Below are 20,213 nucleotides of genomic sequence, written 5' to 3'. Positions count from 1 at the left end.
ACATGGCTGCACATGATCATCTCCCAGCCACGCTGAGGAGACCAGCGATGCAGAGAATAATACGTTGTTGAATTATTCTACTCCACTTAAAGGTAAGATTGTGTACACGTTATAACGTCACCAGTAAAGGGAAACTTTTTGTGTTCTCCTCACGGAAGTTCTTCGCTTTTTTTGTTTTCATTGTTAGTGCCTTTTTTGTTTTCATTGTTTGTGCCAGCAAGCAAGATTTCTCCGCCTGCTAAAAGGCAAAAGACCAGCGAACAGCAACTTGTAGACATTTTGAGAGACATGGAGAACACTGCTCAAGAACACGAGCGAGAACGTTAAGCTGAACAAAGAAAATTTCAGGACCAAGTACGTCGGGAGGCCATGGTGCTGAAGGAGCGAGGGGTGGCAGCCATGGAATTGCATTGCATTGTTTTGTTTTTTTTCTGTGTTTCCTCCCACATTTCCAAAACATACTTGGTATGCTTATTGCAAATTAAACACTCCAAACTGTCCTTAGGTATACGTGTGACAGTGAACAGTTCGTCTTGTGCCCTGTGATTGGCTAACAGCCAGTTCAGTATGCACCCTGCCACCTGCCCATAGCCAGCTAGAATGGGCTCTAGCACCCCCGGGAGCCATCTGGGGATAGGCAGTATGGATAATGAATTCATTAAATCTTTGTGGATTAATCAATTCATTTTGACAGCCCTAAAACAGTCTTGTGAACTAAAATGTTCGCTTGGGAATTTTTAAAGAAAAAAAGTCAGCCTCGGTGAATGTTCAATTCTATTTTAGCTTGGTAATGAGAGTATAATGTACCTTTGAGCCTCCTCAACTCCTTTCGTTGGATGGTTTTGAAACCCGGCTGGAGCTCGGCCTCTGCTGACATCCTCCACTGCTGAATCCCTTCTCTGGCTCACGGCAAGTCCACCATAGGTTGTCAGGCACACTACTTAATTCAAAGCCAACTTCCAGAGTTGAATGACCCTACTCCTGTCTTTGTCATTGGCACTTTACCGTTGGGGAAAATCTATTTTTATTCACGTGGTATTGTTTGGTACTCCCCTACAAATGAAAATCCAGCATTGATACATAGTCCTCTTCACTTGGCCATGATGTGTGCATATTAGCAAACAACATGAAGTGCTTGACGAGGTAGGTGATACTCCTGAGAAAAGTTGAAGATCTTATTAGACATTCGATGGAGTTTGCCTCTTTAAATGTCAAGTATCACATGATCCACCAGTGCTTTTCTGAATTTTCATGTCTTGATTGGGCATAATTTCCCTGAAGATTGTTCTTCATAGTAGGTCAGGAGTGGCTATTATTCCCTCAGATGTGATATGACAGCCTCTCCCAGTCTTTGGCTCTGAAACCTGCAAGGAGTTTAAAGAGGAGACAATTTTACAATTTTTCTTGACCATTTACATACATTTCCTGAGGGTTGACACACACTGACCACAACATGTAACCAAAGGTTATAGTGAGATTTGCCAGGTAGAGGAGCTCTAAAATTTAGTGTTGCAGCACAGTCGACGTACACTACATGAGGGCAAAAGATTGGCTTTATTCTCAAGAGAAAAACATGCCAGATGAACTGAAAAAAAAAACACATATCAATCAAACATGACTAACTACACTAAGAAACAGCAAACTAACAGCCTAACAAGACTAAAGTGAAAGCCAAACCTATATAGATAGACACACAGGTGAGTGAAGCAAGACTTCATGGTCCTCGATCATTAATTAGGTTTTCCAGCAGTGATATACATATTCATAACGTTCATAACAATCCCGCCAGTCAATTCAATTCAATTCAATTCAATTTGTATAGCCCTCAATCACAACAGAGGTCTCAAAGGGCTTTACAGAGGCAATATGATACACAATTAGAAATGAAGCAACAAAGATGAATAGATACAGTCACAGCCATAGCCTCTACTTTTAAGCTAACTGGGATAACCTTTAATGTTTTGCCATTGCATTAGGCATGAGCAGCTAACCATTTTGAAAGGTAAATTCTTCTTATTGGCATGATGAATTGTTGAATGCAGGTAGTCCCCGGGTTACTAAGTACCCAACTTACGTGATCTTGACTTTGTGATGCCGGAGTCTCGGCTGCGATTTTGTCCAGTCTTTTTTTGTAAGTTACGCAAACAGTACCTTATTGTACCTCACAGTGTCTTATTTTTTTCCTATTAATATGACTGTTCTGCCCTTTGGCGAATTGTGTGCAGATAGTCCCCGGGTTACGAACAATTTCCGTTTGCCAAGCCCATGGCGTTTACAGTTTCTCTGCCTTCTTGAAATGTTAACTGGCATTCACCCCCACTTCCCAACGTGAAAGCAAAGCTCGAAACCAACAGAAAATAGCGCTGGCGTGACGTCAAACAAGTCTGAGTGCAACAAAGAAAAGCGGACCGCATATGCACTGCAGTATAATGCATGTGTAGATATGCATAGCAATTCATGTAGAGATCAACCATTTAGATTAATTAGACCAAAATTAAATGACATAATATACTGTACCAGTGTCGTTTTCGTCAACGACAACAACGAAAATATTTTGTTCACGAACATTTTTTTCATGACAATTACGTCACGATGACGAGCTGAAAATGATTTGGATGACATTAACGTGATGAAAAGATTAACAATTTACGTCTGACATGACAACAACAACAAAAATGCGCCATCGTACCTGTCATATGTTCACAATGCGTGACATTTGATGGTTGTGCACATATGTGTTTTTTTTTTTTGTGCTGTAGTTAGTCTGCATCTGAGCCATGACTTGCGCCCCCCCCCCCCCCAAGGCAGTGCACATTAGTAGTGATCTAACATCAACAATGGCAGCCTGCAACGGTGCAGGGATTTATGGTCGCATTTTAAAACTAAATCCGACCAAAAAACAACGCACTGCACTGTCCCCATGGGAGAAAACGGTGAAAAGTGTGTCCACAATAATACTGCGAATCTGAAGCGCCACCTCGAAGTCGACACGCTGATATTTATATGAAGGTAAGTTGTTACAAGTCATTTTTAAGATATCATAGACCTATAGTTTTATTCAGCAAATGGTCCATTATCATTTCAATATGTATTTTACACATTTTTGGTCAGAAATGGAGCGCTGTGTATAAATATTTTAGTGTATTTGCACTGCTATTATACATAAGCCTTTGAAAGCAAACAAGCTACTGTGCAGTCTGCTAACATCATGTAATGGGAGAACATTTGGCTATACCTGATCACGCAGCATGCGCTTTAACCTGTATTTGGACTGTCCAATACATAGTGTAAAGACGTGTTGCCCTTCCCCATAGGTTTAAAGTAACTTCTGCGGTTCATGTCAACATTTTTAATGCCCGAAAACAATCGCACACTTCACAATCAATATCATAAAACACCAACCTACATGTACTATGTTAGATCCCCATGCCATTTTATACTTGGACGATTTCAGTTTCTCTTTGAACTCCAAGGATATAAGGACCAAGAGACACTGCAAGCAATACAGCTTGTGTTGAAAATAACCCTGACCCTTTTATTTATTATTTTATGTTTGTTCTAAATTTGTTGAATATATTTGTTGTTAATAAAGTTTTTTAAAAAATAATAAAATAAATAAATATTAATAAGGTTGTAGTTTGGATTATCATAACAGACTGTAACGGAGCCCATTTTCCTCCCCTAGATTGATAGTTAACACGTTCACTTGCATTGACGGTAACAGACGTCCAAACGTTTGACTCTTTTCATCCTTCTGCTGTGAAGTTTTCAGTTTGCAGACAGCTGGTAGGTTGGCAGCGAATAATAGCATTCTTTGCCAACCCTCCCACTTTTAATGAATTTGACGTCTAGCGTCATCAATGGCAGCCAATTAATTTATATACAGTGTATCACAAAAGTGAGTACACCCTTCGCATTTCTGCAGATATTAAAATATATCTTTTCATGAGACAACACTGACAAAATGACACTTAAACACAATGAAAAGTAGTCTGTGTTCAGCTTATATAATAGTGTTTATTTATTTTCCCCTCAAAATAACTCAAAAAATAGCCATTAATATCTAAACCCCTGACAACAAAAGTGAGTACACCCCATAGAAACTACATGCATCCCTCAATGTCCCAATTGAGTACTGCTTGTCATTTTCCCTCCAAAATGTCATGTGACTCGTTACAAGAGTGCTGTCAGCATTGCTGCAGAGATTGAAGAGGTGGGGGGTCAGCCTGTTAGTGCTCAAACTATACGCCACACTCTACATCAAATTGGTGTGCATGGCAGTCACCCCAGGAGGAAGCCTCTTCTGAAGACGGTACACAAGAAAGCCCGCAAACAGTTTGCTGAAGACATGTCAACAAAGCACATGGATTACTGGAACCATGTCCTATGGTCTGATGAGACGGGCGGGCATGCTTACTTGACATCACTTGTCCAAAAGTCCGTAGTGAAACTGATGTGATCGGCATGTTTTTCACGAAGAATGGTGGTCGTATGAACTGCATTATTTTTTTGTCCGGGGCTTTGGCTCTCGGGTCATTTCGGTAAAAAAAACGTCTCTCGTCCGGCATCGCCTCCCGCCTGTGCCCTTCAGTCCGTCCAACCGCCAAATTAGCACCCATGCCACGCCAGGCCTCTGTCTGGCCATGGTGCTCGATGAGTTGAACCGGAGTGGTGGCGGCGGCTACGTTCGTAACGGAATATCCGATTATCCGCCCACCCCAGCCGACTCGCCGCAGCGTATCCGGGGCCTGGCTCTGCTCCGGATGGTGCACGCCGTGCCCTAGGGCGAGTTGGCGGCGGCGGCCTGCAGGGAGAAGATTGCTACTTGTCGACTATCGGTCTCGCCGGTGTTTAGCCTTAAAAGGAGTTTGCGACCCGCTTTGGGCTGAATGAGGATGCTTTTTTCCGCCTCGTGGAACTTCTGCAGTGCATGTTTTGCAGATGGTGAGGGCGTCGTTTTTTTTCACACACGGATAAATCCAGCCACGCTGGTGACAGAGCCGCCATGATCTCCAACTGCTTCTGTTGTGAAACTCCGCCTCCTCAACCCCTCCTCCATCAGAGGCTTCAGAGAGGGGAGGGGTTGAGGAGGCGGCGGTGCTGGATTGAACAAAACTGCTTCGGTTGCGCACATTTGGAGGCTAAATTAAGTATACAGTATACAGTAATTATCAGATTGCATTATCGGTTGATTTTTTTTTTTTTTTCTGGATTATCTGTGTGACGTCATAATGGCCATTATCGGCCGATAATTATCGGTAGCCGATATTATCGTGCATCTTTAATTATGATGTTGACTTTTGTTTTGTGATGCATGCTTATTTTGGCGCAGGAGGCATAGACCAGGTAGTACTTCCGTACGCTAGTAAGAGTGTATGTACACACGAAGAAGAGCGCACGTGCACCCACGAGGAAGAGTGCATTTGCTCCCACGAAGGACTCCCACTACCGAGTGAGAGAGAGAGGGGAAAGATTACAGCTTTGCTCGTTGTCTAGCTTATAGCCAGCATCTCGATGAGGACATTACAATGGCGTATAATAATGTGCTTTTGGGTAGTTATTTTGACATACATAGGGAAGATTTAGGGGTACTTAAGGGTTAATTCCGATTTACGGGGAAATTCGGGTTATGTCACAAGCATATGAATGGAACTCATTCGTAACCCGGGGACTACCTGTATGACAGAACAATCTATGTGTAACAGGGGTATATCAAACTTGCAAATATTGTATGTTTCTATTTTATAATTACACAAAATTGATTGTTATCTTATTTTCTATTTTATTTTCGTCAACCCTTCAAAGTTGGAGCTTTTTGTTTGTATGTTGTTTGTTTCCCCTATGTCGATTATTACTGCGACACCTGCTGCTTTAAGTTGAGTGCACTTTATTAGTTCTCCCCTTTTCTGTGTGGATGGCGAAGGCGAGGTAGGTGCCATTTAGCTGCAGAGAGTTTTGTAGGAAAATGTAACTTCCAGGCATGCACTCATGTATAAAAATTGCATTGTATCTCTTTTTTTATTTATTTTGAATAGGGGCACATTGTTAAAGCCGTGTTTAACGAGAGGATTGACTTTTTCTGACGGTTATCAGGTTATGTCGGGCCATTTTCTGTGTGGATGTCGAAGGGGAGGGGCACACTGTTAAAGCCGTGTTTAATGGGAGGATAGACTTATTTTTGACTGTTATCGGATGAAAAGCAAGTCACATCGCACTCTTGACTCCCGTCGTCATTCCAAACTACACATCCAACACAGAGTCGAAACCCACCGGTCACATACAGTGGGGAGAACAAGTATTTGATACACGGCCAATGGGCATTCCCATTGGCCGTGTATCAAATACTTGTAAATTTACCTTCATTAACTTCTTGTAGCTTAAGCGCTGTTTTAGTCTCCCACAGACCCAATTGGTGGTTTGACTGACTCAGTAGAAGCTGCGTGGTAAAGAAGGCCAACAGAGGGATTTGATTTGTTGAGCATGTCAGCGTTTACATGTGAGAGAGCCATGCAGACTGTGCATGCGAAAACGATATATAGTCCACGGCGCTACCTTTATTCACAGTCGATGGGTGTAACTGCCAGTTTGAACTGAATTACAGTGGTACCTCTACATACAAATTTGTTTCAGGACCTAGTTTGCTGGTCGAAACGGTCGTATGTCGACTGGGATTTTCTCATAAGAATACATTATAAATCGATGAATTTGTTCCACAGCCCAAAAACCTATGCTAAATCCTTCATATTGTCGAGCCAGTTCGCTTTGGTGCACACCACTCTCATATTTGATGGGGCTCTGCAAGGCAAAGGCCCATCTAATAAAATTCCTCAACATAATTTTTTAAATTATTATTGATGGGAGCTTTGCAGGGCAAAGCCAATCTAAGAACATTCCTCAACTTTATTATTATTACCATATTTTCCACACTATAAGGTCCACCTTCAATGAATGGCCTATTTTAAAACTGTTTTCATACAAAGGGTATTATTTAGTGGCAGTAGTAGTAGTGGTTGGAGCTGCGCTGAAGGGAACGTCATGCCATGATTAGCCAGTATTGATCAATATAAAGGTGTGGCTTTTATTGCAGAAATACAGTATTTATTTGTTATTCATCTTTTTCTCAGAGTTTTTTGGGAGCACCGCACAGCCCAAACCGTTTGATCAACCAGCACGTTCAAAAATTAAAATGACCAGAATTCTTGCGCGAATGACCCCACCAAAATTTTCGCCCGTAAACATGGGTTTTTTGGGGGGATAAAAAAAAGTTTCAAAATGCATGTAGTCCTTCAATCTTTGACTGAATCACACAATTTACACATCAAAAATTCCAGGACTGTAAGCGGCATAAAAGTTGTCAACAGAATTTGCCAAAAACTTACAGTTCCCCCAAAATCTTTTCCATTCATTTCTAATGGGATGCCATTGACTGCCATGTACGTCCAAATTTCCCATTTAATTTCAATGGCAAAAAAAAACCTGTGTGCCCAAATCAAATGGTGTTATACTTGTATAGCGCTTTTCTACCTCTCAAGGTACTCAAAGCGCTTTACACTACATTACCATCTACCTACTGGTGACACAGCACCAGGAGCAATGCAGGGTTCATTATCTTGCTCAAGGATACTTAGGCGAGTTCATTAGGGTGGAGAATCGAACCCACAAACTCTGGGTTGGGGGACAACTACTCCACCACTGAGCCACGCCATCCCAGTACAACAGGAAGTGACCTGATATCAACAGTAAGAGTCCCCAAAATGTTCCCGATTCAACAAGAAGTGACTTGATATCAACATGAAGTCTCCTCAAAATGTACCCAATTCAATGGGAAGTGACCTAATATCAAAAGGACGTGTCCCCCAAATGTCCCCAAATCAAGACAAAGTGACCTGAAATGAAGTGTCCCCGATATGTCCCAAAATCAAGATGAAGTGTCCCCAAATCAAGAGGAAGTGACCTTAAATCATCAGGACTGTCCCTTAAAAGGCCCCAAATCAACAGGAAGTGACCTGATATCAACAGGAAGTGTCCCCAAATCAAAAGGACGTGACCCAAAATGCCCCCAAACCAACAGAAATGGACTCCAAAACTACCCAAAATCAACTGGGCAGGTCTTAGATCTGTATCTACCACAGCAAAGCTCCAATCGCAATTTCTCCAGAAATTGCAGTTTCTAGTTATATAGTGGTTTACACAAAGTACATCAGTGTTAAACTGGTTCTTATAAATGCCGATTTATATGATTGTTTGTATGTGCCATTTGAAAATAAAATTCCTTTTTGATGAGAAATGACATTATTGTGATGGAAAGTAAGGGGTTTTACCAATGCTTTGGGATTTGTGAGTAGGTTTGCGTCAATATGAGGCGTGCTTTCAGAAAATGTGACTAAACAATGGGAAAATACTGTAATATTGGTTTGACATTCAACTGACATACTGTATTACATCAAGTTATTAATTACAAGATTAATTTAACATGAAACACGACAGGTACAGATTTAAAAACTCAAGATGTTATTGCCGTTGAATCTTTCATGAAAGGGTTTCAAATGTGTTGCATAGCAGCCAACCTTGAAGGAGAGCTGTGGTTGCGTGATTTTTTTTTTTTTTTCGTGATGTTTGTGAGTAAATACAGAACATTAAAGGGATCCACGTGTATAAAGACTTGTAGGCCCTAATAAGTCAAAATTGTCCTCTTGTACTAAATATGTTATGAGAAACACATAAAATATTGACATTGATTTAAAAATCTATAATATTGAGTACATGTTTTGACCTACAGAGGACGCCATGTTTTACATGCGCAATGCGCAGGGATGATGCAGAATGGTTGCTACTGGAAGAATAGCTGTGCTCAATACTAGAGAAGTTAGTATGACACAAGCCCGTAGACGGGGCGGGGGCAACCGGGTATGTTGTTCCGGGCCTCAGGGACATAGGGGCCCCTGAATGACCCTTAATTTATTTTACTTTACATTCACAGATTTCTTTTTTATTTAAATCATTGTCTGATTAAATATTATGTTGTACTCGATATATACTTAAAAACTTTAACATATTAAATATTTCAAATATTTTTTTTTTTCATTTTCATGCACAACATCCCCCCCCCCCCCTGTCTTAGCAGAGAATAGTTTGACCCCACTTAGGTGCCCTCAAGGCTACACTAAGTACGTGCCCTGAAGCGGGAAATTAAAATCTGCCATCATTATAAACTCTAAACATGGCTAGTCGTCATAAATCAGGTGCACAGAAAAGAAAAGATAAAAGAAAAAGAGATGAAGAGGTGAACGAGAAAAAATGATGAAGTTTTTAAAAAGGGGGACAAGAAGCTAGAGAATTAGGGCTAGCGTTGGCTGTGGGCTGTGATGTCGGTAAATGAACAACAGCCGCTAACACTGAACTTTTACATTCGTGATCACCGTGACCAAAGCCCGATTTGAGTCTATCACCGGCCGCTTGTAGCCTACTGAGCTGCGGTATGACAAGACATGCTGCTTACATTGAGCCGAGGAGAGAGAAGGTGATGGGAGATCAGGGATATATGTTAGTCTGTGAGGAGCAGGTGCGCGAGGCTGAACAGACTCGAGTCCGGCGGCTGGATTTATCTTGGGTTTACAAACCACTGTGTATTATAACAAACGCAAATACGAATCCATCACCAAAACAGCAAAAACATGCAGCAGTGGAACAGCAGAGGAGCCGGTCAGGGAGAGACAGGGAGCTGAAGTTGCTAGCATAAAAGAACTTGAAAACGAGATGGCATGTATGAGTGCTTCCTGGGACCATTTGGTGACAAAGGCTACTGCTGTTGCTTCTGCGATAGGCATCACACCAACATTTAAAAGGAAACAGAAAGAGGAAGCCTTTTTTGATGAGACTGTAGATTGAGGAATATCTTAGAAGACCCCAGAGACACACTTCAGAGATAAAGTGTTTTATTGTGTATTAGACACTATTTTATCTACAGTAAGCTAAGTATGAGATTTACATCAATCAAGATGATTTGTGATGAATTCTCCGTACTCTGGAGATTCCAGAAAATGACCACTTAAGCATTAAATCGGTATGCACAAAACTGTCATAAAAATACAAAAATGACTCTTCAGAGTCCTTTGAAGACCAAGTTTGACACCTGAAAAAATATATACAGCAACATGTGGGGAGGACCTCGGACCACTAGACCTGCTTAATGCCATCTATGGCATGGGTCCACAAAGTATTTATGTTGATCTCTGCACACTGCTACGCATTTTCTTGTCTTTGCCAGTGACTGTAGCTGGAGGAGAGCGAGCCTTCAGTAAAATGAAAATAATAATTTTTTAAAAATCTACATACGTTCAACCATATCACAAGGCAGGCTTAACAACCTAGCAATGCTCTCCATTGAGCATAAGCTTGCTCAAAAACTGGATATCACTTATGTTATAAATGAATTTGCTGTCAAAAAAATCTAGGTGCATCACTGTTTGAGGGCTTGATAACCCCAGGGATGTGGAGGGGGCAGGCACAGTTATACTGTTTTGTTGCTTAGCAGGCAGACATAGCACTCTCAGTTGTATTGAATTGTAGCCTACATGGGACAATAGCTTGAAATTGTTTGTTCATATTGTGTCACATCACGTTACGGTATGTTAAATTTAACTGTCCATCTCAAATTAAATAATTTAAAAATTTACACTTTCATTCCCTGCAAAGCGTTAAAAGTAATGCGTATGTATTGTGACAAGCCGGTGGCAGGGGTGGGGTGTGGTAAGGGGGCCCTATAATGGTCTCTTGTCCCCGGGCAACTGCAAGTCTCTGTTGACAGCCCTGGTATGACAACTAGCATGATTGGTTTTGTTACAGAGGATGTTTGTAGATGTAGGATGAGTTCCCATTATCGTCATGCAATCCTAGGCTGTGACTGCTGGTCGCCATTTGACAATTTGTATTCTTGATCCCTTCGTTGCTAGTTGCACTGTTGCCTTAGTTTTTTTCATTCGTCTGTCACCCTGGTTTTTGGAATCCTACCTTGTGCAGGTATTTGAATGCATTATTTGTTTTCCCCCTGATTTGTGACACTTTGCTTCTTACCGCGGTTAACCCTTGTTTTTTCTTTTTTTTTTTTTTTTTTTTTAATTGATCCGGACCTGCTGTCACGGACCCCTTTTTTTGTCTCCCTTTTCGTGATCGCATGTTTTTTTTGTATGTGTTCAATAAACCTCTCCATTATTGTTGTCTGCTTTGCGGTCCAACCTTGCTTCTGCATTCCTGGACCATAACAGATTTTTTGTTTTAATCTGAGGATTTGAGTTACTGATTGCAGCTAATAATCGATCAACAATACACATACTATTGATGTAGAAAAAAATAACATGGTCTTTGTGGTGTCAATGTTACCAAAAAATGCGTTCTTGAATGTTACCTGCATGCAGCGAGAGTGCGGAGTTACAGTTAAATAAAAAGTTAATCACATTGCGCACAATGTGTCTCACGCAAGGGCGTAGGTTTGCATCGAGACAGTAGGAACAAAACACTACCAACTTCTCAGGAGGCTCAAATTTTCCACACCAATTTTAAGCAATCTTATTTGCATTAAATAATGGCCTAGGTTATATAGGTCATTGTCTTTCCATATGTTGTATGATAGAATTGACTACTATTATTAAATGAAGTATTCTCATTATGTGCAGATTTATATTTACCCATTTTTCATGCTGAATTTATCATTCCATTCCCCCTCCCCATCAAACGCACATATGATTGATGACTGATGACTAGACCACCCCTTATTCCGCTTCCCAACACAAACGCACACATCCAACCTCGACAAAAATACAGTACATGCTGCCTGGATATTAGAAGTCATTTTCGGCCACCAGCAGCAGCAGCAGCCACTGTAAGTCATGTCAAAGGATGTTAATATTGAGGACAGTGGCAAAGAGCCTTAATTTTGTTACTGACAGTCCGACATGCATCAGATTAGCATGGCATAGCATTAAACTGTGTGAACTTGTTAACCTGCGAAACTCGAGTACACTGCAAAAATACACCTCCTTAAAACGAGTTAAATTCCCCTTGTTTTCAGTGTAAATCTACTAGAAATAATTGAAATGATCTGCCAGTACTACAAGTAAATTTAGGGTGACCATATTTTGATTTCCAAAAAAGAGGACACTCAGCCCGGCCTCGAGATACTGTACTTGAATTTTACTCGAAGTTCACTCAAACATGCCTATATCAATTTAATATATTTAAAGTGTGCCTCTTCCATCTGGATAGAAAAATTCAATTTTAGAAAAATATATATAAATATATACAGTATATTGCCATATAGACATTATATACTCAAAGGGTTATAAGGTACTCAATAGGCTTTATTCTTCCTAAAAAATAATCAAACAATAATATTAGAGCTGTCCCGACTAGTCGACATGGTCGACGTCATCGATGACGTAAATCCGTCGACGAGCACAACATCCCGTCGACGGCTAATGAAGGGTTAAAAAAATATATGCGTGGAAAGTTCAGAATGTCGCACGCTTGGTATGCAAGCGGGGAAAGCGGCACAAAGCCAAAAAAGCGCACCAGAGTCCAAAACATTGACTTATTTTTAAAGAAACAAAGGAGGGTACACTGTTGTGTCCTGTCTCTTCAATGCCAAGCTTGGCTGCACGTCGGCCGTGAATGATAACGACAGGACATTGTAAGTCCGTCTAACTAACTAATGACATGTTTTATTGAAGTTGCTAAGCCTGTCGCGATATGCAATAAGTCCATTTATCGCGTGGTAAATAAAAATGAGGGCGGTCATTTTCATGGTTGAGTTTTATCGCTGCGCGCGCGCGCGTGTGTGCGTGCGTACATTTGTGCATGCGTGCTGATGGTTTTCTCTCATCAACACGCTGTAGAATTAAAGCTCAGACATACAAAATAGGAAAACACATCTATATTTAACACTATATATGTTAGCATTGCTACTTTGAGGTGAATGGGGAAAAAAGACGACCTACTTTAGCCGGCTATAAAACAGGCAGCCTTCTCCAAAACTTGCAGTTAAAAGGTGACACTTCAAACATGAAAAATCGCTGGTTAACAGCATTTGCAAAAGGAAAAAAAATCTATTCCTGACAACACATGCAATGACAAAAAGTGCTTTTTTGCGGAGTGTAAAGCTTAAATTAGTGGTTTAGCAAACTTACTTCCGGTGAACATTTCAAAATAAAAGCATGTAATGTTCGTCATATACGTAAATAACGATTTCTGGCGTTAATCTCACATACTTCAGATTCTACACTAAGAATACCTTTAAAATGACACCCTTTATGAAAATTCTGATTGGCAATGAATAATTATAATATTATTATATATAGTACTACAGTATACTATAATATTAATGCTAGGTATTTTTTTAAGAATTGTTTTGAATCATTTTGGAAAGGTGAAGTCAGTGTTCTGAATCTGTTTACATTCCATTCTTTTGCACAAGTTAATTCTATCAGCATTTGAACTCATTGTTTAGTTGTGATTTATAATTGTTATTTATTTGTTTATTTGTACTTTAATCAAGAATTTAAGTGTTCCAAAATGTTGTTGTGAATTGACAAGCATAAAAAAAAAAAAAAATTTCATTGCTAAATTAGTAAAAAAAAAAAAAAAAAAAAAATTCAAAAAAATTATAAGATTAGTCGACTAATCGTAAAAATAGTCGGCTGACTAATCGGGAGAAAATTAGTCGTTTGGGACAGCCCTAAATAATATATACTGTATATATATAATGCAGACCCATAGAAATGTAGTCCAGTCAATACACACACACAGTAGGCTATGTGCCAACTAAACATTTTTATAAATTACAACTCCTCCGTCTCTACGAACTACTCCTTACTGTAGTATGTAATTGCCTGATCTCTTGCCAAACCGTCAACACAGTAGATAGTGTTAATGCCCCATGATACAAGGGGTAAACTGCCAACAATAAAAAGATGAACTACCGTAATTTCCCAAATATAAGGCGCACCCGTGTATAATGCGCACCCCAAATTTACTTGTAAAATCTAGGGAAAAATATTGTACCCGTTTATAACGCACACCCTAATTTTAGCACCAATAAATAGAAGAATACAAGAAAACAGAGCTCGTGTACAGATACAGAAATGTCATTTTACTGACTGGTGAAACACAGCACAAGCATAGCATATTGGTAGTTCAAAACATTACCATAAACTGACAATATTTACAGTAATAATACGATTTGACAACTTCTCCAGCTTACCAGAATCTAGGAGAAAACAAAACAGATGTGACTTTTCTTTTAAAGGCTGCTGTATAATTTGCTCGTTTCATCATGATGAATAAATGTTTCTTCCATGGATTGATACGGTAAAATGAAAGTGAGAACGTAGGTCGGAAATCCGTGAGAGCTCATCGCTGTGACCACGACAGTAATAGGAACTACTGTTATTTGGGATTGAGTTTCCTGAGGGACAGATATAGTTGACGGACACAGGAAGTCTGTGTGCTTACATTTGTTATGGTCAGAGTTGCGGAGCTGCAATAATTGTTGACTCAAATGAGTTCAAGAAACTAAATTCCGTGCTTTATGAAGAGTAAAAAAAAAGCAGAATTTAACACAGACGAAATCATTCGGCCGATTAGAGTGAAGTATTACTGAAACAAAATGGTGACGTCACGTACCGTAATGGTCGGCAACGGGTCCTCTGAAAGACAGTGCAAACCCAACAAAATATTTACTGCAGAGCTGGCATTAAAAGTCAAGTTGATTCAATCTTCACATTTTCTCCTCCGAGTTTTTAGTTTCGGGAAACGTATGAAGAAAACATCCTTCATATGTCGTAATGTCTTGAGTCGTTTCTACAAGTTCCAAAAAAGCAATGTGTGATCAGCATGTTCGTTTTTGAAAGATTACCGGAGAAAAGTAGCAGAATTTACGTTGCTTCTATGCGAGGGCGGGTCTATAATGTCCCACTTCTACTTTACTTCCTCTTTACGATGCGACGTCGCGGTCTAAAAATAGCATGCGTGCAGTACACCATTGTAAGTTTTAATAACTTCATCCTGAAAACATACCCAACACTATTGATTGCATGGGTCATCAGTGATTTTCATGCAAGCATATGGTGGTTTTTGGCATGCTAGGACAGGCCGATTGACTCGCGCTAGATTAGCCACTCCGGAGCCCTGAAACTAATAAATTACCTAACTGCACCGACTTTGTTGAAATCAACTCCACCGACTAATTAAATCCATGCTAACTAAGGGACACTAACACAACTTAACAGAGTGAACATTGACACTGGGGACAAAAGAAAACATTTTTTAATTATTCTGATTAAATAATATATTTCAATATTAGGCCTGCAAGCAGGACTGAACGGGCCCTCGCACTTTGCACAACTCGGACGGCTCGCAGGTTGGGGTGGTGGCAGACAGCCCCTCTCTAATCAATCTAATGAGAACCTAACATGCTTGAAACTCACCTCTTTTTTTGGGATGAGAAATTATTTTGAGTTTTCGAGCATGTAAGTGCCCCAAATTCTGCTGCCACTAGTTGGCGCTACAGAGTTGATGCAAATGACCACTACTGGACTCTTCAGAGTAAGACTCTCACCAAGCACGGGACGTTTTGGAGCAGATATATTGAATATCTGCAAAATTATGGCTGTTCGAAATGTGTGGAGAGAAAAATGTTGACGGTCATTATCCCTTTCCTGTTGGACCCTTGTGCTTCAACGAAACCTCAATAATTTTCATCAGGCATCTGAATACGTCTTAAGGCTCCCCTTAAGCAGGTTTGAGGTCAATTGATTTTTTTCCCTTAGAGGACGAACGTGTCCCGTAAAAAAGGGCATTTCCTGTTCCCACTAGAAGGCGCCAGGCACAGTTGGTAATATTTCAATCCAGTCCTGTTTAGGCTGGGATACCTCACACACACGCCAGATTTAAAATAGATTAAACTTTGTATGAGGGAGTTATTAGTAATTTTCCGAATTTGGTGTTTTGCCGAAAAAATAGCCAACTTTGGCACCCCGCCCAGGTCAGGCCCGTGAAAGAAAACACACCATTTTGATAACTTAAACTTTCATATGCCTCATGAACAGTCTCGCCAATTTTGAGGATGATCCAACTAATTCCTTTGGCGCCAAGGTCTCAAATGTGCACCCTGTAAACTGATAAAAATTTCTCATACCCAGGTCAGACCCTTGAATGAAAACTCACCATTTTGAAAACTTAAGATCTCATATGTCTCCTGAATAGTCTGACCAATTTTGAAGACAATCCAACTATTTCCCTCGGCGACAAAGTCTCAAATGTAAATCGATAAAATTTCACATTTGATCCAAAATTTCCGACTTCCTGTTGGGTCTGGAATATGGGTGCAAGAGACGTTTTGGAGCAGTTTTGCACAATGTATCAACTCGCCAAATTTCATCGTTCTACGTTGAAAAAACCTAATAGGAGAGGCCTTTTTGAAAATTTCAAGGGGCGCCACTAAGCCATTTTGTTAAATTTTTTCGTAGATTATCAAAATGTACGCAAAGTTGCATGTATGTGCAAATTTTTGTGAGTTTTCGTGCATGTTCAAGCCTCCAAATGTAAACTCCAACTGTGAACCGATAATAATTTCACATTCGATCCAAAATACCCGATTTCCTGTTGGATTTGGAATATGGGTGCGAGGGGCTTTTTTGAGCAGTTAGGCATAAGGTATCTACTCCCAAAAATTTAATCGCTCAACGTTGAAAACCTGAGAGGAGAGGCCTTTTTGAAAATTTTAAGGGTCAAGGGGGCGCCACTGAGCCATTTTTTGAAATTTTTTCAAAATGATGCAAGATTATCAAAATTTACGTGAAGCCGCATCTATGTGCAAATTTTGGTGACTTTTCGTGCATGTTCAGGCCTCCAAATTGGCCATTTTCATTTGCCCTGAAAAAAGAAAAATGATAATAACTAGGCCTGCAAGCAGGACTGAACAGGCCCTCGCAATCTAGCGCAACTCGGACGTCACGCAACTCGGACAGTGTGCAGGTCAGGGTGGTGGCAGATCCTCCTCTCTAATCATCTCATTAGAACCTAACATGCTCGAAAGTCGCCTCTTTACATTCACACACCTAAGAGATAAAAAACCCTATTGGAGAGAGCACTACAAAAAAGGAGCGAATAAAGGGTCGTCACGGCAACAGACAGAGACATGTGGACATGGGCCATAAAATAAGTATTTCAAAAGGCCTTGAAACTATAATGACCAACCTGAAAAGAACTGGACATATATTAGAAAAATGAGTGACTTTCTATTGCCACTAGTTGGCGCTGTAGGGTTGATGCAAATGACCCCTACAGGACCCTTCAGAGTATGACTCAACAAGCACGAGATGTTTGGCGCAGATATGTTGTAGTTACAAGTTATGACTGTTAAAAACTTGTAGTGAGACGAAACGGCTTCAGTCATTTTCACTTCTCCTGCTGGACTCTTCTGCTTCAACCAAACCTCAGTATTTTTCATCAGGCACCTGAACACATTTCTTATGGCTCCCCTGATGCAGGTTTCAGGTGAATATATTTTTTTTTCCTTGGAGGAGGAGCCTGTTTAGTAAAAAAAGGCATTTCCTGTTCCCAATGGCTCAGCCTAATGGGTAATGTTTCAATGCACTCGTGTTAAGGGTGGGATCCCACACATACATGTCAGATATGAAAAAGATTGAACGTTGTGTCAAGGAGCTATTAGTCTTTTACTAAATTGTCATTTTGCCAAAAAATGGCCGACTTAGGTCCACGCCCAGGTCAGACCCGTGACTGAAAACGCACCATTTTGAAAATTTTAGATCTCCTATGTCTCCTGAATAGTCTCACCAATTTTCAAGATGATCCAACTAACTCCCTCAGTGAAAACGTCTCAAATGTGCACCCTGTTAACCCTCTAACACCTAAGCTTATTTTGGCCGAATTTGCATGCATTTGATGTTGCCTTTATATTTCAAAGAAAAAATTGTTTACAATGGCCACATTGGGTCCCTTTTTTCAGGACACCTTGAACTTCATGTCTAAACTGTTGTTTTATTCACTGACCAATTATAATCCACATTTTGGACCCAAAAAGACAAAAAAATCCCAAAATCTTTTTTCAAAATTTGTAATGTTGATGTCCCATTGACAACCAAACATGCTCGACCAACCGTTTTGAAGCTTGATAATATTTATTCAACTTGTTAGGATAAACATTCAATAGAACAAAATAGTTGAATTGAATTGAATAGTTTTATGTTTGACAATTCAACACAAACAGCAGGTATGGTCATAGGCGTTTTTGGCCTTTACACATACTATGGTCAAAACAGGTTATATAGTGTGCAAAATAGTGAGAAAAAAATTTATATACAGTGCCTTGCAAAAGTATTCGGCCCCCTTGAATCTTGCAACCTTTCGCCACATTTCAGGCTTCAAACAGTCAAGAATCAACAACAAGTGGGACACAATCGTGAAGTGGAACAACATTTATTGGATAATTTAAACTTTTTTAACAAATAAAAAACTGAAAAGTGGGGCGTGCGATATTATTCGGCCCCTTTACTTTCAGTGCAGCAAACTCACTCCAGAAGTTCAGTGAGGATCTCTGAATGATCCAATGTTGTCCTAAATGACCGATGATGATAAATAGAATCCAACTGTGTGTAATCAAGTCTCCGTATAAATGCACCTGCTCTGTGATAGTCTCAGGGTTCTGTTTAAAGTGCAGAGAGCATGATGAAAACCAAGGAACACAACAGGCAGGTCCGAGATACTGTTGTGGAGAAGTTTAAAGCCGGATTTGGATACAAAAAGATTTCCCAAGCTTTAAACATTTCAAGGAGCACTGTGCAAGCCATCATATTGAAATGGAAGGAGCATCAGACCACTGCAAATCTACCAAGACCCGGCCGTCCTTCCAAACTTTCTTCTCAAACAAGGAGAAAACTGATCAGAGATGCAGCCAAGAGGCCCATGATCACTCTGGATGAACCACAGAGATCTACAAATGAGGTGGGAGAGTCTGTCCATAGGACAACAATCAGTCGTACACTGCACAAATCTGGCCTTTATGGAAGAGTGGCAAGAAGAAAGCCATTTCTCAAAGATATCCATAAAAAGTCTCGTTTAAAGTTTGCCACAAGCCACCTGGGAGACACACCAAACATGTGGAAGAAGGTGCTCTGGTCAGATGAAGCCAAAATTGAACTTTTTGGCCACAATGCAAAACGATATGTTTGGCGTAAAAGCAACACAGCTCATCACCCTGAACACACCATCCCCACTGTCAAACATGGTGGTGGCAGCATCATGGTTTGGGCCTGCTTTTCTTCAGCAGGGACAGGGAAGATGGTTAATATTGACGGGAAGATGGATGCAGCCAAATACAGGAACATTCTGGAAGAAAACCTGTTGGTATCTGCACAAGACCTGAGACTGGGACGGAGATTTATCTTCCAACAGGACAATGATCCAAAACATAAAGCCAAATCTACAATGGAATGGTTCAAAAATAAACGTATCCAGGTGTTAGAATGGCCAAGTCAAAGTCCAGACCTGAATCCAATCGAGAATCTGTGGAAAGAGCTGAAGACTGCTGTTCACAAACACTCTCCATCCAACCTCACTGAGCTCGAGCTGTTTTGCAAGGAAGAATGGGCAAGAATGTCAGTCTTTCGATGTGCAAAACTGATAGAAACATACCCCAAGCGACTTGCAGCTGTAATTGGAGCAAAAGGTGGCGCTACAAAGTATTAACGCAAGGGGGCCGAATAATATTGCACGCCCCACTTTTCAGTTTTTTATTTGTTAAAAAAGTTTAAATTATCCAATAAATTTTGTTCCACTTCACGATTGTGTCCCACTTGTTGTTGATTCTTGACAAAAAATTAAAATTTTATATCTTTATGTTTGAAGCCTGAAATGTGGCGAAAGGTTGCAAGGTTCAAGGGGGCCGAATACTTGTGCAAGGCACTGTATGAGTGTAATAAAACTATAAAACTCAAATGACATTATCTCCCGTTTTTCTTGGCCGATATACTTCAAATAAAAACTGGTGTGGACATCAACTTCCGCACTTTCAAACGAGACCAACCAGCAGCACGTGGGTGATGTAATTACAGCGTGACGAAGTTTCAAAGACGATACGCGTAAACGCGTCGCTGCCGACACGTAATCTAGCGCAACTCGGACGTCACGCAACTCGGACT

General features: G+C 40.4%; 1 protein-coding gene across 5 annotated transcripts in view; it reads right to left on the bottom strand.

Moving 5' to 3' along the window:
• LOC130929678 (disabled homolog 1-like) overlaps positions 1 to 20,213 on the bottom strand; it is a 257,976-nt gene that overhangs the window by 180,308 nt on the left and 57,455 nt on the right. For 4 of the 5 annotated variants that reach the window (XM_057857060.1, XM_057857062.1, XM_057857063.1 and 1 more), the window contains exon 2: positions 808 to 1,364. The exons of the other annotated variant lie outside the window; for it this stretch is intronic. In XM_057857060.1, the coding sequence (XP_057713043.1) occupies positions 808 to 877 (70 nt within the window). In that variant the 5' untranslated portion in view covers positions 878 to 1,364. The remainder of the gene's footprint in view (positions 1 to 807; positions 1,365 to 20,213) is intronic. 5 annotated transcript variants of the gene reach the window in all.

This window comes from Corythoichthys intestinalis, chromosome 14, assembly GCF_030265065.1.
Source record: "Corythoichthys intestinalis isolate RoL2023-P3 chromosome 14, ASM3026506v1, whole genome shotgun sequence".
Classification (NCBI taxonomy): Eukaryota; Metazoa; Chordata; class Actinopteri; order Syngnathiformes; family Syngnathidae; genus Corythoichthys; species Corythoichthys intestinalis.
The sequence above is the reverse complement of the archived record's forward strand: the minus strand, read 5'-3'. Positions and strand labels throughout refer to the sequence as shown.